The following is an 18,988-nucleotide window of genomic DNA, read 5'->3' as shown; positions in this document are numbered from 1 at the left end:
GAGGCGATCCTCACCTACCATGCTCTCTCCTCCTGATACTGACCTTCTCTCTTTCCTTAGGAGACCTCTGGAACTGGATACCGATGGGATTTGGTGTGTCCTCCCCAACAGCTTCCCAGAGAACTTTGTCATCAAGTCAACCGATGCCAAAAAGCCAAAGGTGACAATCTCCTACCCAGGTGCCATGCTGAACATCCTGGTGAAGGTGAGTCTTGCACCCATCCAGGCCAGCTCTGCAGTCTGAGGCAAAGGACTTGGGGGGCTGACGAGGGAGGCCTCTCCTCCATCTGTGCTCTCTGTGTAGTGTTGGTGCTGATGGCCTTGCATGCTGCACAGCAGCTCTCCGTCCTGGGGAGCATCTGAGCAGAGGGAGAGGCTCAGATATCCCTGCAGCAGAGTGGTGTGTAAGGGGCCAGGGCTGGTGCATGCTCAGCTATGCAGGCTGGGAGCCCAGACTGGAGCAAGGTCCAATCCTGTCCTTTGCTTGCTCCAGCTTCTGTAAGACAAAAGAATAGAACTCCAGAGTCCAAAGTGTTTCTGTTCTCAACATGTAGATCAGATGTTTTGATCTCTGAGTCCTGGATTGTGTTGTAGCTTTTCAGAGATGTGCTCAGTGGGCAGGGTGTGCATCTCCTGGTGTAAGTAGCCAGGCTGTTGAATGAAGCTGTTCCCTGGGACTGTGCCCGTAGGAAGGCTTCACAAATCATCAGTACCAGGAGCTGCAGGACCCAGCCTCTCTCACCTATGTCACACGCTCGGAGAACAGCATCTTTTTTGAAGTGGATGGACCATACCTGGCCATGATCCTCCCAGCTTCCAAGGAGGAGGGCAAGAAGCTGAAGAAAAGGTGAGATTTCAAAGCTTGAGGTACTATCACTCTCTCTGGATAACAGACTGAGGGTCTCCCTTCATGTATGTGAAGCACGTTGGTCCTTGCTTCTGGAGCTGGCAGCATCCTTGATTCACTGGCTTTAAATGGCAAGCTCCTTACACCAGCTGTCTTTGAGTGCAGCTGAGCACCTGCCTCCAGTGACAACCTGTGGCACTACATTTTAGAAGATGATGGCAAAACATGATTTCTCAAACCTGATGGCCAGACACAGGCTTACTGGTTGGCTTTGAGGTGTGCAGGAGGACTTTGCCTTTCCTTCTGAGGACTTCTGATACTGCTTATATTCAACCTAATCTGGAACTCACCAGTTCCAGCCTTTCTGTCTCTCAGGAGTTTGCAGACCTCCAGTAATGCTTGTCTTAGACCTTTTTCCTTCCTTCTTCATCTGGAATAAGGAACAGGTCCTGCCATTTCTATCACATTGTAGGGTAGTTGTGCTCAGCCTTCACTGCTTTCTCTGCAGCCTCCTAAATAGGAACGTGCACTAGAGCAGCTGCAACTAGCTAGAGGAGTGCCTACAGACCTGAGTCTGACTCCAAAAAATGCTGTCTCTGCCCTTCAACACCCTTTGTGCTTATAGCTCTGTGCTTCTTTGTGCTTCATGCTCCAGTGGATGAGCTCCAGCATCCACTGTCTCCTGCCAGTGCGTTTCTGCAAGCCGTAAGTCTCTGCCACAGGACTCGAGGCATTGCAAAGTACAGGGTGGGCTCTGCTCGTGGGACTGTTATGTCAGGGCCCCTTGGATCCTTGTACTCTGGGGGTGTTAGCAAGTGCATTTGTTAGGTGGTTACTTTCCAAACGAAACAACCTGGAGGTGGCTGGCAGGCGCCATCCTTGCTGAGGAGGAGCCTGTGCTCCCAGGAACACGGTCAGGTAGGGGGAGGGCAGGGCAAGTGATGTAGGTGTGAGCATCCCCTCTCTTCTCTTGGCTGGTGCTCCCATAAGGTTTTTCTTGAGACACACAAATAATTGGCAGGGCTGTGAGATGCAAAGAAATGAAAAAAAAAAAAGAGAAAAGGAGAGAGGGAGGAGTGTTCCTCTAGTCCTGCCACAGCTGCATCCTTTCCTCTGAACTAGTTTGCCAGCATCTGAGCTGACAAAGTTTCCTTCTTTTCACTAAACCTCTTCCTAATATCTTCCTCCACTTCCTCACTCAGGCTCCCGCCTCCTGCCCTTTACTTCTGTGTGATTAAGATCCTTCTCCCAGTCAGTCTGGATGAGCTGGAGCATGAGCTGACATGCTTCTGCAGACCCGGTTGAAAGGGTTGAGGGAGCAGCTCTAGATATTCTGAGCTCATTCTGGTGCTGAGCACCCACAGATGGCTCCATGGGATGGGGGGAAGGGAGAGCTGCCATGGCAGGAGACCCACCAGTGGGCTCCTGGAGGCCGTGTCCTGTGGCACAGGGCAGGTTCTGCCCATGCTGCATCCCTCAGGTACGCGGTGTTCAACGAGGACGGGTCCCTGGCTGAGCTGAAGGGGTTTGAGGTGAAGCGCCGGGGAGAGCTGCAGCTGGTGAAGATTTTCCAGTCTTCTGTGTTTGAGGCCTTTCTGAAAGGCAGCACGCTGGAGGAGGTCTATGCTTCTGTGGCCAAGGTGGCTGATTACTGGCTGGATGTGCTGTACAGCAAGGTAAGCACAGCTCGGCACATCCGTCCTGAGCTGGGGCCACACGGGTGTTGGAGCTGCCTGGATGCTTGTTGGGGGAGGGTGGACTTGGCTTGTGCAGAGCAGGTGGTCTGCTGTGCCACTGCTAGTCACTTCCATTCTCTGCTGCTTCGGTTCTCTAGGGATGCTCTTCAGTGTTTTTTAGTGCAAGGGCTCTTCATTCAGCTGTAGCTGTGCGGGAGTGGTGTCCTCCAGTCATCTCCTTCATGGAACTGGTCTGGTGGCTCTCATCCCCCCAGGAGGCTGGCTAAGGGCGTTTGCTGTGGCAGAGGAGGACAGAGCCACTTGCCTGTGGGGTGTTTTATGAGGAGCACAGAGCCATCAGCTGTACAGTAACTGGGGAGAGTGGAGAAAATGCAAGAAACCAGGGGGTGAGAGGGACCAAGAGCCTGGCTGGGCCCTTCAGTTTTGCAATGGCCTTGTGCAAGGTCTTAGTGAGCCCAACGACTTTATATGCACAATGCAAAGCAGCACTGCCACAGCCCAGCCACACAAGCCACACAAGCCTCAAGCCACACACTCTCTCTTCAAGAGGTCACTTTGGCAGCTACAAGAGGGAGCAATTCCCAGGCTCCCCAGACCAACTGGGGGTAGACACTCACAGTGCCTGGCAGCAGCAAGGTTTGATCTTTGGGTTCTTGCTAGATGTGGTGGGTTTCCCTCGCTTTCAGGCTGCCAACATGCCCGATTCAGAGCTGTTTGAGCTGATCTCTGAGAACCGCTCCATGTCACGCAAGCTGGAGGACTATGGGGAGCAGAAGTCCACATCCATCAGCACTGCCAAGCGCCTGGCAGAGTTCCTGGGTGACCAGATGGTGAAGGATGCAGGGCTGAGCTGCCGCTTCATCATTTCCAAGAAGCCAGAAGGATCTCCAGTCACCGAGAGGTAACCCCATCTTGAGGGGCAGGGCTTTGGACAGTGGGGAGGCAACTGAGAGGGGAAGGGCAAGGTGACGAGGTTGTTGAGCAGGGGCAATGTGACTAAGGCATCCCCTGTCTGCTGGCCCAGCCCATGAGTGAGCCCAGCATTGGGTAACGCTGCACCACCGCTACTCAGGGGTCTTGCAGGGGTGGGAGGAGAGGGGGTTGTGTGCTACTGAGCTCTTCCTATGGGCAGGTAACGAGTGCTTCTCTGCCTTCCCCAGGGCCATACCCCTCGCCATCTTCCAGGCTGAGCCCAGCGTGCGCAAACACTACCTCCGCAAGTGGCTGAAGAGCCCCTCGCTGCAGGACTTCAACATCCGGGCGGTGAGCGGGGCATCCCTGCCCATGGCCTGGCCCTGGCACGGGCTCTGGTCCTGGGCACTGGCTGCTCGTGCTGGCAAAGCAGGGTGCTGGGGCTGGGGGTCCTGGGGAGATGCTGGAACCTGCATCTGGTGGCCTTTGGCTCAGCTTTCTTTGCTGCTTGCTGCTCTGCCCTCTTCACAGATCTTGGACTGGGACTACTACATCGAGAGACTGGGCAGCACCATCCAGAAAATCATCACCATCCCTGCAGCCCTGCAGCAGGTACGGGGCAGGGGGCAGGAGGAGGGCTCGAGCTGGGGGACTCGGTGTGATTTGGAGGTGCTCTCCAGGTAAAGAACCCAGTGCCGCGGGTCCGGCACCCAGACTGGCTCCACAAGAAGCTCCTGGAGAAGAATGATGTGTACAAACAGAAGAAAATCAACGAGCTCTTCACTTTGCAAGGCAAGAAACAGGTAAAGGGGGTAAGGGAAAGGTGCTGGCTGTGCTGGTGAGGCTCTTCTGCAACCCACATGCTCCTGGTGCCCTCGCTCGCCTCAGGTCCTGGCCAGCCGGGCTGCAGAGGGCATGTCCAGCTCACAGACTGGGGACATTGAAGACTTTGGGGCTGCCAAGAGCCTTCAGCCACCGGTTCCTATCGCAAGTAAGCGGAAGCGAGTCCCTGCAGCAGAGGAAAGCCAACAGACATCCCAGTACCTAGAGCTGTCCCAGTCCTGGCGAGAGATCCTGGGGCCTCCTCCGCCCCTGGGCACCACCAAGGTACGTGGAGCAGGCTGGGCAGGAGGTGCCCTGGGGCTGTGCCTCCAGGAGTGAGCTAGGTGTCCCGAAACCCTCTGCACACCCACAGCTCAGGACTATGAGGACAGACGTAACCAGGGGCAGGAACACGCTGTGGGGCTGGGCAGTGGCAGGGCTCGGCTCTGTGTTGCAGTGCTGGGGGGTGCTGGGCACGCTGTGCTGGTTTGTGTGCCGACTCGTGCCCCTTGCCCCCCGCCAGGAGCAGCGGCTGGTGTGGCTGCGCTACCACCAGCGCAAGTGGGAGCTGCAGGCGCAGCAGCGGCGGGAGCGGCGCAAGCGGCGGCGGCTGGAGCACGGCGGCACGGACACGGCTGCGGGCACGGGCTGGGACAGCGGCGCCAAGGGGCTGAGCGGCTTCCTGCGCAGGACAGCGCGCAGCATCCTGGACCTGCCCTGGCAGATCGTGCAGGTAGCGGGGAGGGCAGGTGCCAGGGGGGCAGCCTGGGCTCCGAGCCTCGCCTTGGCGGCGTCTGTGCTCTGCTGCTGCAGTTCAGGGGCTGCTGAGCCCGGCCAAGCAGGGCTGCGAGTCTCAGGCTCGTGCGTGTGTGTATGGAAACAGGAGCCCACTTGGCCCTTCTTGGTGGGGAGTCTGGGATGTGTGTGTACAGCTCCCACTCGGCCACACAAGCACGAAAACACCAGCTGAGGCTGGAGGCAGCTCTGAGGTCCATCTGGTCCAACCACCTGCTCAAGCAGGGTCCCCCAGACCCAACTGCCCAGGACGGTGTCCAGATGGCTTTTGAATATGGACAGAGACTGCACAGTGTCCCTGGGCAACTTGTGCCAAGACTTCATCACCCTTACAGGGAAAAAGCATTTCCTGATGTTCAGAGGAAACCTCCTGCGTTCCAATTTGTGCTCATGGCTACTGGTCCTGCCACTGAGCGCCCCTGGGAAGAGCTGAGCTCCATCCTCTCTGCACTTCCCTTCAGATATTGATACACTTTGATGAGTTCTCCTGAGCTCCCTCTCCTCCAGGCTGGACAGCCCCAGCTCTCTTCATATGAAAAATGCTCCAGTCCCTTCTTCACCCTTCTGACCTTTCATTGGACTTTCCAGTATGTCCAGGTCTCTCTTGCACTGGGGAGCCAGGCAGAGTGTGCCTGTGGTGGACACAGGACTCCAGGAGCACCTGAAAGCAGCCAGATGGGGCAGAGGTGGGGTGGTGTTTTTGAGGCTTTTTCACAAAGCCTCGTTGTGCTGTGGCTGTCTGAGCCCAGCCCTTTGTCAGCCACTTCATCTGCCTTCAGAGCTGCAGGCAGCCCTTGTGCAAGCACGAGCTGGAGATGGAACGGCTGGTCCAGGATGTCAGAGTGACTTCACTGACATCAAGGATCAACTTGAATTGTCTGGCCAGCCCCACACACGGAGTTTTCTCCATGGTGCCCTGGGACAGTGTCAGAAATGGGGACTCCAGTGCTGAGAGCAATGACTCGAAGCCCCCTGCTCTCATGTCCAAGAGCTCTGCAGCACCAATGACGTGTAGGATCTCCCTGCAAACGCTGCCTTTGCACCCCTGTGTCCTGCAGATCGCTGAGACCAGCCAGCCTGGGCTGTTCAGGCTGTGGGCTGTGATTGGCACTGACCTGCACTGCATCAGGCTCAGCATCCCCCGCGTCTTCTACGTTAACCAGCGCATCCCAAAGCCGGAGGAGGGAGCGGCCTACAGGAGGGTGAGGATCTGCTCCTTCTGGAAGGGGAAGCAGCTGCTTGTGGGGAGATAAGGCTCTCTGCTGCTGCGAGCAGATGTTACAGGCATCTGCCTTGCAAAGCCTCACTTTCCCGCTCTACATACGGGCTGCACCCAGTCCTGGTCCCTCTGCTGATCTCAGCCTGCCCAGAAAGCAAGAGCTGTGTCATGGGCATTTGTAATGTGCACGAGCATAACGCCGTGATTTCCTTCGCTGAGACGAGCACGGGGAGCTGGGTTGGCTCAGACCACAGCAGTGCCCGGTCCGTGCTGTGCCCCCTGAGCCCGTCCCTTGCCTCGGCAGGTGAACAGGATCCTGCCCCGCTCCAACCTGGTGTACAACCTGTACGAGTACTCCGTCCCTGAGGACATGTACCAAGAGCACATCAACGAAATCAACGCTGACCTCTCTGCTCCGGACATCGAGGGAGTGTATGAGACACAGGTACCTCCTCTGGCTGCTCCTGTTTAGGGATTGCTGCGTGGTGGCTTGGCAGTCTGAGTGCCAGTGGCACAGGGAGGCACTTGATACACCCACATTGAGATGGGCAGAGGTACTGAGGATCAGCACGTGGCTTAAGGCAATGTCAGGGAAAGGGGCCTTGGTTTATTTGGAGTTGAGAAACTTTGGGGAAAGAAGGCATTTAAGCAGAAAGGGTGATCTTCCTCTAAACCAATCTAGGACCAGCCTCCTGGTGCTTAAATACCTCTTTGAGGGTGAGGGACCCCTGTCCCAGGCTGCCCAGGGAGAGTGTGGAGGCTTCTCAGGAGGTTTCCAAACCCACCTGGACACGTTCCTATGTGACCTGACCTAGGTGGGACCTGCTTTGGCAGGGGGTTGGACTGGAGATCTCTAAAGGTCCCTTCCACATCCTGCTATTCTGTGATTATCCTTTCTGTTTCACAGTAAGGATGAGGGAAGACTTAATTTGTGTGGAGTTGTACATAGGTCTGGGTGCCCTGTCCTCTAAAATGAAGTTCTCAGAGCTTCAGAAAGAAGAGTAAGATACAACTTGAAAGTTCAGGAAGAGCAAAAACAACCTAAAGGAAGTTCAGTACAAACCAATCAAGACAAAATTAAGTTTACCAGTGCTATTAATGCTCACAGCCTGAAAGCAAAGCTGGGAAACTGGCCTGCTTCTAATGAGGACACTGGTCTGTCACCAGGTTTTGAGCTGCTGAAGAATTAATCAAGAAGTTATTGTAGTGTAAGGACCTGACCTACATGGAAGTGGCCGTGTAGGTTTCACCATTGTAAGAGTAGAGCTGTAAAAGCACTAGGCAAGTGAATCTGCCACTAAAATGCAGCGTAGAATTGCTATGGATTAAAAGTCAAAAGCAGGACAGGCTTGGTGTGAGCGGCGGTGCCATTAGCTACAAAGTGCTTGGTGAGATGCAAAAGGCTGCACAGGCCAAAAGAGCAGCTCAAAGCTGGGAGACTTCAGCTTGGTTATAACCTGGAAAAGATCACAGTGGGGAACGATGTTAGTCACCTTGAATTTTTGCTTGTACAGAATTTGGGTAGAGGTGGGACAACTCTTCATTTAACCAGTAGTGCCCAAAAGTAAGTACTCTGCCCAAGTGACTGGCACGTGCACAGACCCACCTGGGAGTGGCACGTGCACAGATCCATCTGATCTGTAGGAGATCTTCAGGTAGCAAACCTGAGGCCTCTCCACTGCCATAATGTTTAAAAAGTGGAACTAAGTAAAATCAAGAAGCAGATAGATAAGAGGAAATTAAAATTAGCAACTGAAGTGAAGCAAGGGTCATGGAGCTGTTTTGAAAGATCTGAAAGGAAGATGATCAAGGAAGACTGAGCAAACTGGGATCATTCAGCCTGGAGGAGAAAAGGCTCAAGGCATCTCTTCAATGGGAGGAGGGAAGCAGAGGAGCCAGGTTCTTCCTCAGGTGCCCAGGGAGAGAACAGAGGCAGTGGGCACCAAGTGAAATGTGGGTGTGTATATCAGAAAAACTGCAAGGGTGGTCAAGTGGGTTGATCCAGGCGTTGAGGAGTTTCCATCCTCAAAGATACAGAGAACCCAGCTGGACACAGTCCTGGGCAAGGAAAGATCTGTCTTGATCTTTACAATTATGAGCATGACCTCCAAAAAATGTGGCAGGACTAACAGAGGAAAATGATGATGTGAGGGAGGGAACAGCTTCCTTGCAAGGATGGGATTTAGAGACACATGAATGCTTTGGATTGCTAAAGGAGAATGGGCTGTAGTGGGGTCTATAAAATGAAAACTGGCATGAGGGAAGTATGATTAGGCAAGGAGTGCTTCTTGTTTCTCAGTGTTTTGGGATAAGGTCCCACAGCAAGTCATTGAGGAGGAGTCTTCTGCAGCAGTGGAGTTTAGAGCTGTAGGGTTAAAGAAACAGGGCAACTCAGGGGTGGATCTGCCACTGTGCAGATTGTCTGGTGGTTCAGATGAAGCTGTTGTCTCGAGGGAATGCCAAACCACAACTTGCAGGGCTGCAGGGTTGCCCAGGTGTTGCTCCACACGTTCTCCAGAGTACCTGCTGCTGGCCCTGATGGTGGGATCTGGGTCTAGATAGGGACACATGTGAATTAAGATACCCATTCTGTATCTCCTGCACTGGCAAGGGTGATAGTACCAAACTGATGCTGAGGCACTTTGCCTGTGTCCTACCTGTGGGTTTTAAGGTGTCGTTCTAAGTCTGCAGCCCCTGAGAGGAGCTCAGTAGTGGCATTGTGCTGTTGTCATTCTAGGTGCCACTCCTCCTCCGAGCCCTGATCCAGCTGGGCTGTGTGTGCATGGTCAACAGGCAGCTTGTCAGGCACCTGGCAGGGCGAGAGGCCGAAGCCTTTGACATTGAGCACCTGGAGATGCGCTCGCTGGCCCAGTTCTCTTACCTGGAGCCAGGTGAGGCAGCCCAGGAGAGGAGCCCGGGGGCACATGGGGCCTGGCAGCCACGGGTGCTGATACTCTGTGCTCTGTGTCCTCAGGAAGCATTCGCCACATCTACCTGTACCACAGCTCCCAGGGCAGCAGGGCACTGCTGGGGCTCTTCATTCCCTCGCAGCGCAAAGCTGCCGTCTTTGTCCTGGACAAGGTAAGAAGAGCCTGGGAGTGCTGGTGGATGAAAAGCTGGCTGTGACCAGCAACGTGTGCTCACAGCCCCAAAAGCCAACTGCATGCTGGGCTGCATCCAAAGCAGTGTGAGCAGCGGGTCAAGGGAGGGGATCCCCCCCTCTGCTCCGCTCTGGTGAGACCCCACCTGCAGAGCTGCCTCCAGCTCCAGGGCACCAATGTAAGGAGGATATGGACCTGCTGCAGTGAGACCAGAGGAGGCCACAAAGATCGTCAGAGGGCTGGAGCACCTCTCCTGTGCAGACAGGCTGAGAGTTGGGGTTGTTCAGCCTGGAGCAGAGGAGGCCCCAGGGAGACCTTTTTGTGGCCTTCCAGTACTGAAATGGGGGTTATAAGAAAGATGGGGCCAGACATTTAGTAGGGCCTGTTGTGAAAGGACGTGGGATAATGGTTTTAAACTAAAATCAGGTAGATTTAGGCTAGATACAAGGAAGAAATGGTTTATAATGAGAGTGGTGGGGCACTGGAACAGGTCACCAAAGAAGCTGTGGATGCCCCATTCCTGGAAGCATTCATGGACAGATTGAATGGGGCTCTGAGCAACGTGACCTAGTTGAAGATGTCCCTGCTTATGGCAGTGAGATTTGACTAGATTGCTCCTCAAATACTGTTTTACCCTTTGAATACTGTGCTCAGTGTTGGGCTCCTCTCTCACTGCCACAGGGACACTGAGGGGCTGCAGCTCCAGGGCTGTGTCAGTGCTGGGCCCCTCACTCACTGCCACAGGGACACTGAGGGGCTGCAGCTCCAGGACTGTGTCAGTGCTGGGCCCCTCACTCACTGCCACGGGGACACTGAGGGGCTGCAGCTCCAGGGCTGTGCTCAGTGCTGGGCCCCTCACTCCCTGCCACAGGGACACTGAGGGGCTGCAGCGTGGCCAGAGCCGGGCACAGAGCTGGGGAAGGGGCTGGAGCACAAGGGGCTGGGGAGGGGCTGAGGGAATGGGGGTGTTGAGCCTGGAGAAGAGGAGCCTGAGGAGAGACAGGAGCCCTCTCTGCAACTACCAGAAGCGGAGCTGTGGTGAGGCGGGGATCGATGTCTCCAGTGATGAATGACAGGACACGAGGAAATGGGTTCAGGTTGCACCAGGGAGGTTTAGATTGGAGAGTAGGAAGAACTTTTTCCCTGACAGGGTTGTTGAGCATTGGAACAGGCTGCCCAGGGAGATGGTGGAGTCCCCATCCCTGGAGCTATTCAGAGACACACAGATGAGGTGCTGAGGGCCGTGGGTCAGTTCAGTGATGGGCCTGGCAGCGTGAGCTGAGGGGTTCTTGATGATCTTAAAAGTCTTTTCCAACCGTAGTGGTTCTGTGATTCTCTGACCTCTAAAGCTCCCTTCCAGCCCAAACCATCCTGCAGTTCTGTGCTGCAGGTCAGGCACTGTGAGATTTCTCCACACATCCCTGCCATGTTTTGGCAGGGCTTGGTGGAAGGCACCTTGTGATGATCAGAGGGGAGCGTCCTCTGGGCTGGCACAGCCTGGGGTGCCTCTCCCCATGTCTCAGAGCCAGTTCCCTTTGGGCACAGGTGCGCAGCAACCAGATGCCCAACCTCACCAGCCTGTTCTCCGCGGAGCGCAGCGCGCTGCTGGCCAAGGCGGGCGAGGAGCTGCTACCCCCAGACAAGCACACGTTTGAAGTGCGGGCTGAGACTGACCCCAAGGCTGTCTACAGGGCTGTCCAGCGCCTGCTGCTGGGCTACAAGGTGAGTTCTGGGCTCCTCAGCTCCAGAGGGACAGGGAAGTGCTGGGGAGAGGCCAGTGAAGGGCCACCAAGATGCTGAGGGGACTGGAGCATCTTTCATACGAGGAAAGGCTGCGGGACCTGGGGCTGTTCAGCATGGAGAAGAGGAGACTGAGGGGATCTCATTAACATTTACAGATATCTCACTGGTGGGTGTCAGGAGGTTGGGGCAGCACTTTTTATTCTGTTGTATCTAGCAACAGGACAAGGGGTGATGGGATGAAGCTGCAACACAAACAGTTCCATTGAAACTAAGGAAAAACTGTGTCAGTGTTTCAGTGAGGGAGCCCTGGCACAGGCTGCCCAGGGAGGGTGTGGAGGCGCCTTCCTTGGAGGGCTTCAAGACCCACCTGGACATGTTCCTATGTTGATGTGATCTAGGTTGACCTGCTTCTGCAGGGGGGTTGGACTGAATGATCTCTAAAGGTCCCTTCCACCGTTCAGTGATTCTGTGAAGGTGTGAGGAAGGTCCCCACGGTGATCACCTTGTCCATGCAGGCACGTGGGAAGGGGAGGATGCTACAGAAGGCACTGGTGCAGCAGTTCCAACACCCTGGCCCAAGGGTCAGGGGTACAAATGGGTGTTGCTCAAGGGCTTTGTCTCACTCGGGGTGGCTTGTCTAGGGCAGTGAAGCAGCGAGGTCACCCCGGTGTCTCCCTCCATCCCTGCACTCAGCCGGAGTTGCGTGGCGGTGGGTGTTGCAGGGGTGCTGAGGTAGTGCTGTCCCTGCTGTGGGCACGGCACAGCCGGTTTCCCACTGAGCAGAGGCCGCCTCTGGAGAGCTGCCCCAGGCCACAGCCTCTGCTCCTTGGCGCAGGACGAGCGCCGAGGCCCCACGCTGGTTGCTGTGCAGTCCAACTGGGACCTGAGGCGGCTGGTGAGCGGGATCCCCATCATGGAGGAGTTCCCCTTGGTCCCCATCCGGCTGCTGGACGACATCAGCTACTCGGTGCTGGACTGGCAGCGCCACGCCGCCCGCCGCATGATCCGCCACTACCTCAGCCTGGACTCCTGCCTCTCCCAGGCCTTCGAGATGAGCAGGTGCTGGGGCTGCCGCCTTCCTTCCCCTGGGGCTGCCGCCTTCCTTCCCCTGGGGCTGTCGCCTTCCCTCCCCTGGGGCTGCCGCCTTCCTTCCCCTGGGGCTGCCGCCTTCCTTCCCCTGGGGCTGTCGCCTTCCCTCCCCTGGGGCTGCCGCCTTCCTTCCCCTGGGGCAGCCGCCTTCCTTCCCCTGGGGCAGCCGCCTTCCCTCCCCTGGGGCTGCCGCCTTCCCCTGGGGCTGTCGCCTTCCTTCCCCTGGGGCTGCCGCCTTCCCCTGGGGCAGCCGCCTTCCCTCCCCTGGGGCTGCCGCCTTCCTTCCCCTGGGGCTGCCGCCTTCCTTCCCCTGGGGCTGCCGCCTTCCTTCCCCTGGGGCTGCCGCCTTCCTTCCCCTGGGGCAGCCGCCTTCCTTCCCCTGGGGCTGTCGCCTTCCTTCCCCTGGGGCTGTCGCCTTCCTTCCCCTGGGGCTGTCGCCTTCCTTCCCCTGGGGCAGCCGCCTTCCTTCCCCTGGGGCAGCCGCCTTCCTTCCCCTGGGGCTGCCGCCTTCCTTCCCCTGGGGCTGTCGCCTTCCTTCCCCTGGGGCTGCCGCCTTCCTTCCCCTGGGGCTGCCGCCTTCCTTCCCCTGGGGCTGCCGCCTTCCTTCCCCTGGGGCTGTCGCCTTCCTTCCCCTGGGGCTGCCGCCTTCCTTCCCCTGGGGCAGCCGCCTTCCTTCCCCTGGGGCTGTCGCCTTCCTTCCCCTGGGGCAGCCGCCTTCCTTCCCCTGGGGCTGCCGCCTGCCTTCCCCTGGGGCTGCCGCCTTCCTTCCCCTGGGGCTGTCGCCTTCCTTCCCCTGGGGCTGCCGCCTTCCTTCCCCTGGGGCTGTCGCCTTCCTTCCCCTGGGGCTGTCGCCTTCCTTCCCCTGGGGCTGTCGCCTTCCTTCCCCTGGGGCAGCCGCCTTCCTTCCCCTGGGGCTGTCGCCTTCCTTCCCCTGGGGCTGCCGCCTTCCTTCCCCTGGGGCTGCCGCCTTCCTTCCCCTGGGGCTGCCGCCTTCCTTCCCCTGGGGCTGTCGCCTTCCTTCCCCTGGGGCTGCCGCCTTCCCTCCCCTGGGGCAGCCGCCTTCCCTCCCCTGGGGCTGCCGCCTTCCTTCCCCTGGGGCTGTCGCCTTCCTTCCCCTGGGGCTGTCGCCTTCCTTCCCCTGGGGCTGCCGCCTTCCTTCCCCTGGGGCTGCCGCCTTCCTTCCCCTGGGGCAGCCGCCTTCCCTCCCCTGGGGCTGTCGCCTTCCTTCCCCTGGGGCTGCCGCCTTCCTTCCCCTGGGGCTGTCGCCTTCCCTCCCCTGGGGCTGTCGCCTTCCCTCCCCTGGGGCTGCCGCCTTCCTTCCCCTGGGGCTGCCGCCTTCCTTCCCCTGGGGCTGCCGCCTTCCCCTGGGGCTGTCGCCTTCCTTCCCCTGGGGCTGCCGTGCCCCGCGGGGCACCACAGGGACCTGCCTCGTCCCGCGAGGGCACCGGCAGGGCTCCCCGTGCCCAGGCCGGCCAGCGTTCCCCTCCCTGTGCCCAGGTACTACCACATCCCCATCGGGAACCTCCCCGACGACATCTCCACCTTCGGCTCCGACCTGTTCTTCTCTCGCCACCTCCGGCGGCACAACCATTTGCTGTGGCTCTCGCCCACGGCCCGCCCAGACCTGGGGGGGAAGGAGGCTGATGACAACCGCCTGGTCATGGAGTTTGATGAGAGAGCCTCTGTGGAGATAAACAACCCTGGCTGCTACTCCACGGGTGAGCACGGGGTAGGGAGGCAGAGCTGGACACTGCTCTGTGGAGAGATGGATGTGCTCTCCATCTCCCGAGGGCAGCCACCGGCAGCTTTGGGCAAGGGGCGCGTCCTGCGGCGTGTCAGCCCAAGGACGGGCTGGTTCCGCTGGTCATCCCTGCTGGCCCTGGGACAGCTCTTTCTCAGAGGCACAAGAAGCATGAGGGACAGTCAGTTCTGAGCTCCTCTGTGGCAGCTTCCACAAAAAAGTGGTGGTCCCCAGAGTGTCGTTAAGTCCAAGTGTTGTTGGAAGTTCCCCTTTGGGACAGCCCCACCTGTGAGAGCAGCTCCTCACTCAGTGCAGCAGCAGCTACGGACCAGCCTCAGAGCTGTGAAAAGCCCCTGTGGCAGAGGGGCAGGGAGGGTGTCCTGGTCAGTCCTCTGCCCTGCCTGGCTGCCAAGACCTTGTGTTTGCTCTTAGTGTGTCTGGAACTGGACATCCAGAGCCTGGCTGTAAACACAGTGTTGCAGTCCCACCACGTAAATGACATGGAAGGAGGCTCCAGCATGAGCATCAGCTTTGATGTGATACAGCAGGCGTCCCTGGAAGACATGGTGACAGGGAACCAGGCTGCCAACATCCCGGCCAGCTACGACGAAACTGCCCTCTGCTCCAACACTTTCAGGTACAGCTCAAGGGGGCAGCAGGGGGTGAAGCATCTGCTCTCCATCCTGGCAGGTCCCCTCGGGGATCCTGCTTCTCTCTTCCTCTCAGCCTTTCCCAGACTCGTACAGTAATGGGGCCTGTGGGGTCCTCTAAATAAAACCTCAGGTCTCGAGGGCAGGGCAGGTGTCTGTCAGACTTGTGAAGATCCTGGGCTCAGAGCTGCCTGGTGGCTCAGCCAGCAGACCTATGGGGACGTTGGTGAAGACCTTTTCTGTTTCACCTTTCTTGGTGCTCCACAAGGCTACAGAGGCGCCCTGTGGCTCATGTGCTGCGGGACACGTGTCTCTGCTCTGGCACTCTGAGTCCTCCAGCGTGTCCAAAACCACGGCCCTGTCTGGAAGGGGGAAGGAGCCACTCGGGGCTGGTGGGGTGATGCTGCTCTCTCCTCCCTGGCAGGATCCTGAAGAGCATGGTGGTGAGCTGGGTGAAGGAGATCACACAGTATCACAACGTCTACGCAGACAACCAGGTCATTCACTTCTACCGCTGGCTGCGCTCGCCCTCCTCCCTGCTCTATGACCCGGCTCTGCACCGCACGCTCCACAACATGATGAAGAAGCTCTTCCTGCAGTAAGTGGGGCCTGGAGTGAGGCTGGAGAACGGAGAAGAGCCAGGCACAGGGGCAGGGACTGGGATGCTGTCGGCACGCACAGTCCCTCCTCACCGTGGGCAGTGGCTTGGGCTCCCCTGCGCGGCACTGCCAGCACGCTCGTGCCCTGGCTCTGCTGGATCAGCACGTGCTCCCTGGGCTGCATCTGCTCCTGGGCTGTGCCTCCCTGCCCCTGAGCCCTGTCCCTCTGCCCTCCCGAAGGCTGGTGGCTGAGTTCAAGCGCCTGGGCTCCTCCGTGGTTTACGCCAACTTCAACCGCGTCATCCTGTGCACCAGGAAGCGCCGCATCGAGGACGCCCTCAGCTACATGCACTACATCATCAGCAGGTGTGGGCTGGGGCTGGGGCTGGGGCTGGGGCTGGGCAGGGCTTGCCCACAGGAATGGACGTGCTGATTGTTTTGCCCTCTGACAGGCCTCAGCACTGGATTAGTTCTGTTTCATCTGTTATTAGTCTTGGGCCAAGTAACTGAAGGAACAAAGCTTCCGAGTTCTCCTGGTGCCATGTCCCTTAGCTGGAAGTCCTCTGTAAGCAGGGTGAGGGAGCCCTGGCCCAGGCTGCCCAGGGAGGGTGTGGAGGCTGCATCTCGGGAGGTCTCCAAACCCAGCTGGACACGTTCCTGTGCCCCCTGAGCCAGGGGAAGCTGCTTGAGCAGGGGCTGGGGCTGCAGCAGCTCTGCAGGGCCCTTCCAGCCTCCACCATTCTGGGATTCCATGATAAGTAATATTCCAAGAATACTCACAGGATCAATCCAGAAGAGACCTTCAGGAGAGCTTGGGGTGCCAAGTACCTCATTCTCTGTCTGGGTCTCTGTGTCCCAGCCATGGTACAGGCACCTCGACACAAGCATAGGGAGCCAAGGTCCCTTGGCCGTGGCTTCTCCTGGGGTCCCTGCCAGAGGCTGGATGGGAGAGGGGAACCCCCTCTCTCCTTGCCAGCACCACCCCCTCCCCACAGGGTCCCATAGAGCAGGCTCTGAAGTTTGGAGGGTGCAGATGCTGACTGCAGTCTCTTCCCTCCAGTATCCACTCCAAGGAAATCTTTCACTCTCTCACCATCTCCTTCTCCCGCTGCTGGGAGTTCCTGCTCTGGATGGACCCAGCAAATTATGGTGGGATCAAGGGAAAAGTGGATGCTCGTGTGCACTATGGGGAGGTGAGAGACAGGAACGATAAGGAGCAGGGTGCTGGGGGTTGAGCTGGGCACAGAGATGTTGACTGGGCACAAGGAATCGCTGTGATATCACTGGCTGCTCCAGGAGAACACCAGCAAGAGGCAAGAGGTGGAGGAGGAAGAGGACAGTGAGGAAGAGGACAGCGAGGAGGCAGCAGTGGGGGAAGAAGAGGAGGCAGAAGGGGAGACAAATGTGGAAGAGCTGCTGGAGAACAACTGGAACATCGCACAGTTCCTGCCCCAGGCCGCCTCCTGCCAGAGCTACTTCCTGATGATCGTGTCAGGTGAGCTGTTTGTGGCTCCCCAGTGCCAGGGAGAGGCTACAGGGTGGTGGCACAGGCTGGAGCTCGAGGCCTGCCCGTGTCTCCCCAGCCTACATCGTGGCAGTGTACCACAGCATGAAGGAGGAGCTGCGGCGCAACGCCCCTGGGAGCACCCCCATCAAGAGGAGAAGCACCAGCCAGGTGTCCCAGGAGGTGCTGGCAGAGATGGGGGCCATGCCTGGTGAGTGCCAGGCCACGGGGCAGCCCTGGTACAGGCAGAGAACCGCCTGCCTTGCTGTCTGCATCTGCCACCAGCCAGCTCAAGTGCTCCCTGCTCCGTCTCTCCAGGCATGATCACCTTCTCACAGGATTACGTGGCCAACGAGCTCACCCAAAGCTTCTTCACTATCACCCAGAAGATCCAGAAGAAGATGTCTGGCTCCAGGAATGCCACTGAGCCTTCAGACATGTTCCCAGTGCTGCCTGGCTCCTACCTGCCACTCAACAACCCGGCTCTGGAGTTCATCAAATACGTCTGCAAGGTCAGCAGCCTGGGCCGGGCGCCTCTGCTGCACGTTTGCCATCAGGGCTCCGAGTCCTTGTCCGTGGCTCAGGTTTTGCTGCAGCTTTCCTCCAGCAGTGACCTACAACCAGTTTGTCTTGCCCTGAATCCATCAGAGGCCGTAAGGCTACAAGCTGTGCTGGCGAGGACGCTTCTGCTCTGCTGGTTTGCTCACCTGGCCCTTCTCCTGCCAGGTGCTGTCCCTGGATGCCAACGTGACCAACCAGGTGACCAAGCTGCGCCGGGACCTGCTGCGCCTGGTCGAGGTGGGCGAGTTCTCGGACGAAGCCCAGTTTCGGGACCCTTGTCGCTCCTACGTGCTCCCTGAAGTCATCTGCAGGAACTGCAACTTCTGCAGGGACCTGGACCTGTGCAAGGACCCTGCCCTCTCCCAGGTGCAGCCTCTTCCCTGGGGACACCAGAGCCCCAGCGTGGCAATGCTGGAGGCTGGGCACTCACATCACCCGTCTGCCCTCGCAAGCCCTTGGCAGCTCGGCTTGCTGCTGGTGACCATCCTCACCTGAAGGCCGTTTGCTGTTCAGTTCCTTTTTTAGATGCTTGGGACAGGTCTGAGCATCTCTTGGGTTTGGCTGATGCTCTGTCCTCTCCAGAAGCCAGTTTCCCCATCGCAGTGCCTGTGGTCCTGGTGCTCACCCCTCTCCCCTCTGCCCGCAGGACGGGTCGGTGCTGCCCGGCTGGGTCTGCTCCAGCTGCCAGGCGCAGTACGACTCCGGGGCCATCGAGGCAGCGCTGCTGGAAGCCCTGCAGAAGAAGCTGATGGCCTTTGTGCTGCAGGACCTGGTGAGTGAGGGACTGCTTGCTCTGCCTCTCTCCCTGTGGCTGCCTGAGGCTGGACACGTTCTCTCTGCCTCTGGCAGAGGGACTTGGCCTTGTCTCCTGGCCCACCTAACGCTCCTTGGCTTCCAGGTGTGCAGGAAGTGTCATGGTGTGAAGGACACACACATGCCTGTGTACTGCAGCTGTGCTGGAGACTTTGCCCTCACCATTTCCTCCCAGGTATGCCTGCACCCTCCTGCCTCACCCAGCCCCGTGCCAGCAGCTGCTAGAGGCACAGCTAGGAGCCCTTTAGTGCCCTGTTCCTCTTCTGCCTCTTACCTGCCTGACCCCAGGGACCTGCTGTCCTGCCCTCTACCCTCCTGGCCCTGCCTGGCCACCCCTCCTGCCCCAGGCTCCCGGGCAGCCTCGTTCCCTTCCTCCTCCCTTCTCCCCAGACCTTCATGGACCACATCAGCATCTTCCAGAACATCGCCCGGCACTACGGCATGGCCCATCTGCTGGAAACCATCGAGTGGCTGCTGAGCACCAACCCCCAGCTCCGGCCCTGAGCAGGGGCTGCTCCAGGGCTCTGCTCTCACATCCTCCACTGAGGGGCCCTGGACCCTCTTGGCTGTGTAGCTGACCCCAGAGAAGCTCCATCCCTCTCCTGCAGCGAGGGAGGGGAGGCAGGAGCCAGGCTGGGAACTGGGCTGTCCTGCCCCAGGCTGCCTGGCGTGGAGGCTGGGGAGCAGCAGAGGCTGGAGCTGTGCTCCCCAGGTCACTGCTGGCCCCCAGGTCTGGTTTTAATGTTGAATTTCTATAAATAAATGGATTGTAGAAGGCAGCTGTACTTTTGGGAGCGGGGGGGAAGCAAAGGCTGGGACCTAGGGGGGATGCCTGCACCTGGGGAGTCAAACTGTGTCCTTGCTGGGCAGGGTGCCTGTCCCTGCCTGCTCCCTG

At 58.4% G+C, this 18,988-nt stretch overlaps 1 protein-coding gene across 1 annotated transcript in view; it reads left to right on the top strand.

Moving 5' to 3' along the window:
• POLE (DNA polymerase epsilon, catalytic subunit) overlaps nt 1-18,665 on the top strand; it is a 33,406-nt gene extending 14,741 nt beyond the window's left edge. The window contains exons 22-48 of the mRNA XM_062010321.1: nt 61-205; nt 690-847; nt 2,328-2,523; nt 3,231-3,445; nt 3,705-3,807; nt 3,988-4,068; nt 4,137-4,259; nt 4,345-4,563; nt 4,802-5,011; nt 6,132-6,275; nt 6,597-6,737; nt 9,030-9,183; nt 9,267-9,373; nt 10,939-11,115; nt 11,972-12,195; nt 13,723-13,943; nt 14,399-14,603; nt 15,041-15,214; nt 15,456-15,581; nt 16,276-16,408; nt 16,512-16,710; nt 16,799-16,930; nt 17,038-17,231; nt 17,446-17,646; nt 17,927-18,052; nt 18,179-18,268; nt 18,484-18,665. Coding sequence (XP_061866305.1) covers nt 61-205; nt 690-847; nt 2,328-2,523; nt 3,231-3,445; nt 3,705-3,807; nt 3,988-4,068; nt 4,137-4,259; nt 4,345-4,563; nt 4,802-5,011; nt 6,132-6,275; nt 6,597-6,737; nt 9,030-9,183; nt 9,267-9,373; nt 10,939-11,115; nt 11,972-12,195; nt 13,723-13,943; nt 14,399-14,603; nt 15,041-15,214; nt 15,456-15,581; nt 16,276-16,408; nt 16,512-16,710; nt 16,799-16,930; nt 17,038-17,231; nt 17,446-17,646; nt 17,927-18,052; nt 18,179-18,268; nt 18,484-18,597 — 4,312 coding nt within the window. The 3' untranslated portion in view covers nt 18,598-18,665. The remainder of the gene's footprint in view (nt 1-60; nt 206-689; nt 848-2,327; nt 2,524-3,230; nt 3,446-3,704; nt 3,808-3,987; nt 4,069-4,136; nt 4,260-4,344; nt 4,564-4,801; nt 5,012-6,131; nt 6,276-6,596; nt 6,738-9,029; nt 9,184-9,266; nt 9,374-10,938; nt 11,116-11,971; nt 12,196-13,722; nt 13,944-14,398; nt 14,604-15,040; nt 15,215-15,455; nt 15,582-16,275; nt 16,409-16,511; nt 16,711-16,798; nt 16,931-17,037; nt 17,232-17,445; nt 17,647-17,926; nt 18,053-18,178; nt 18,269-18,483) is intronic.
• The last annotated feature ends 323 nt before the right edge of the window (nt 18,666-18,988 follow it).

This window comes from Colius striatus, chromosome 17, assembly GCF_028858725.1.
Source record: "Colius striatus isolate bColStr4 chromosome 17, bColStr4.1.hap1, whole genome shotgun sequence".
Classification (NCBI taxonomy): domain Eukaryota; kingdom Metazoa; phylum Chordata; class Aves; order Coliiformes; family Coliidae; genus Colius; species Colius striatus.
The sequence above is the reverse complement of the archived record's forward strand: the minus strand, read 5'-3'. Positions and strand labels throughout refer to the sequence as shown.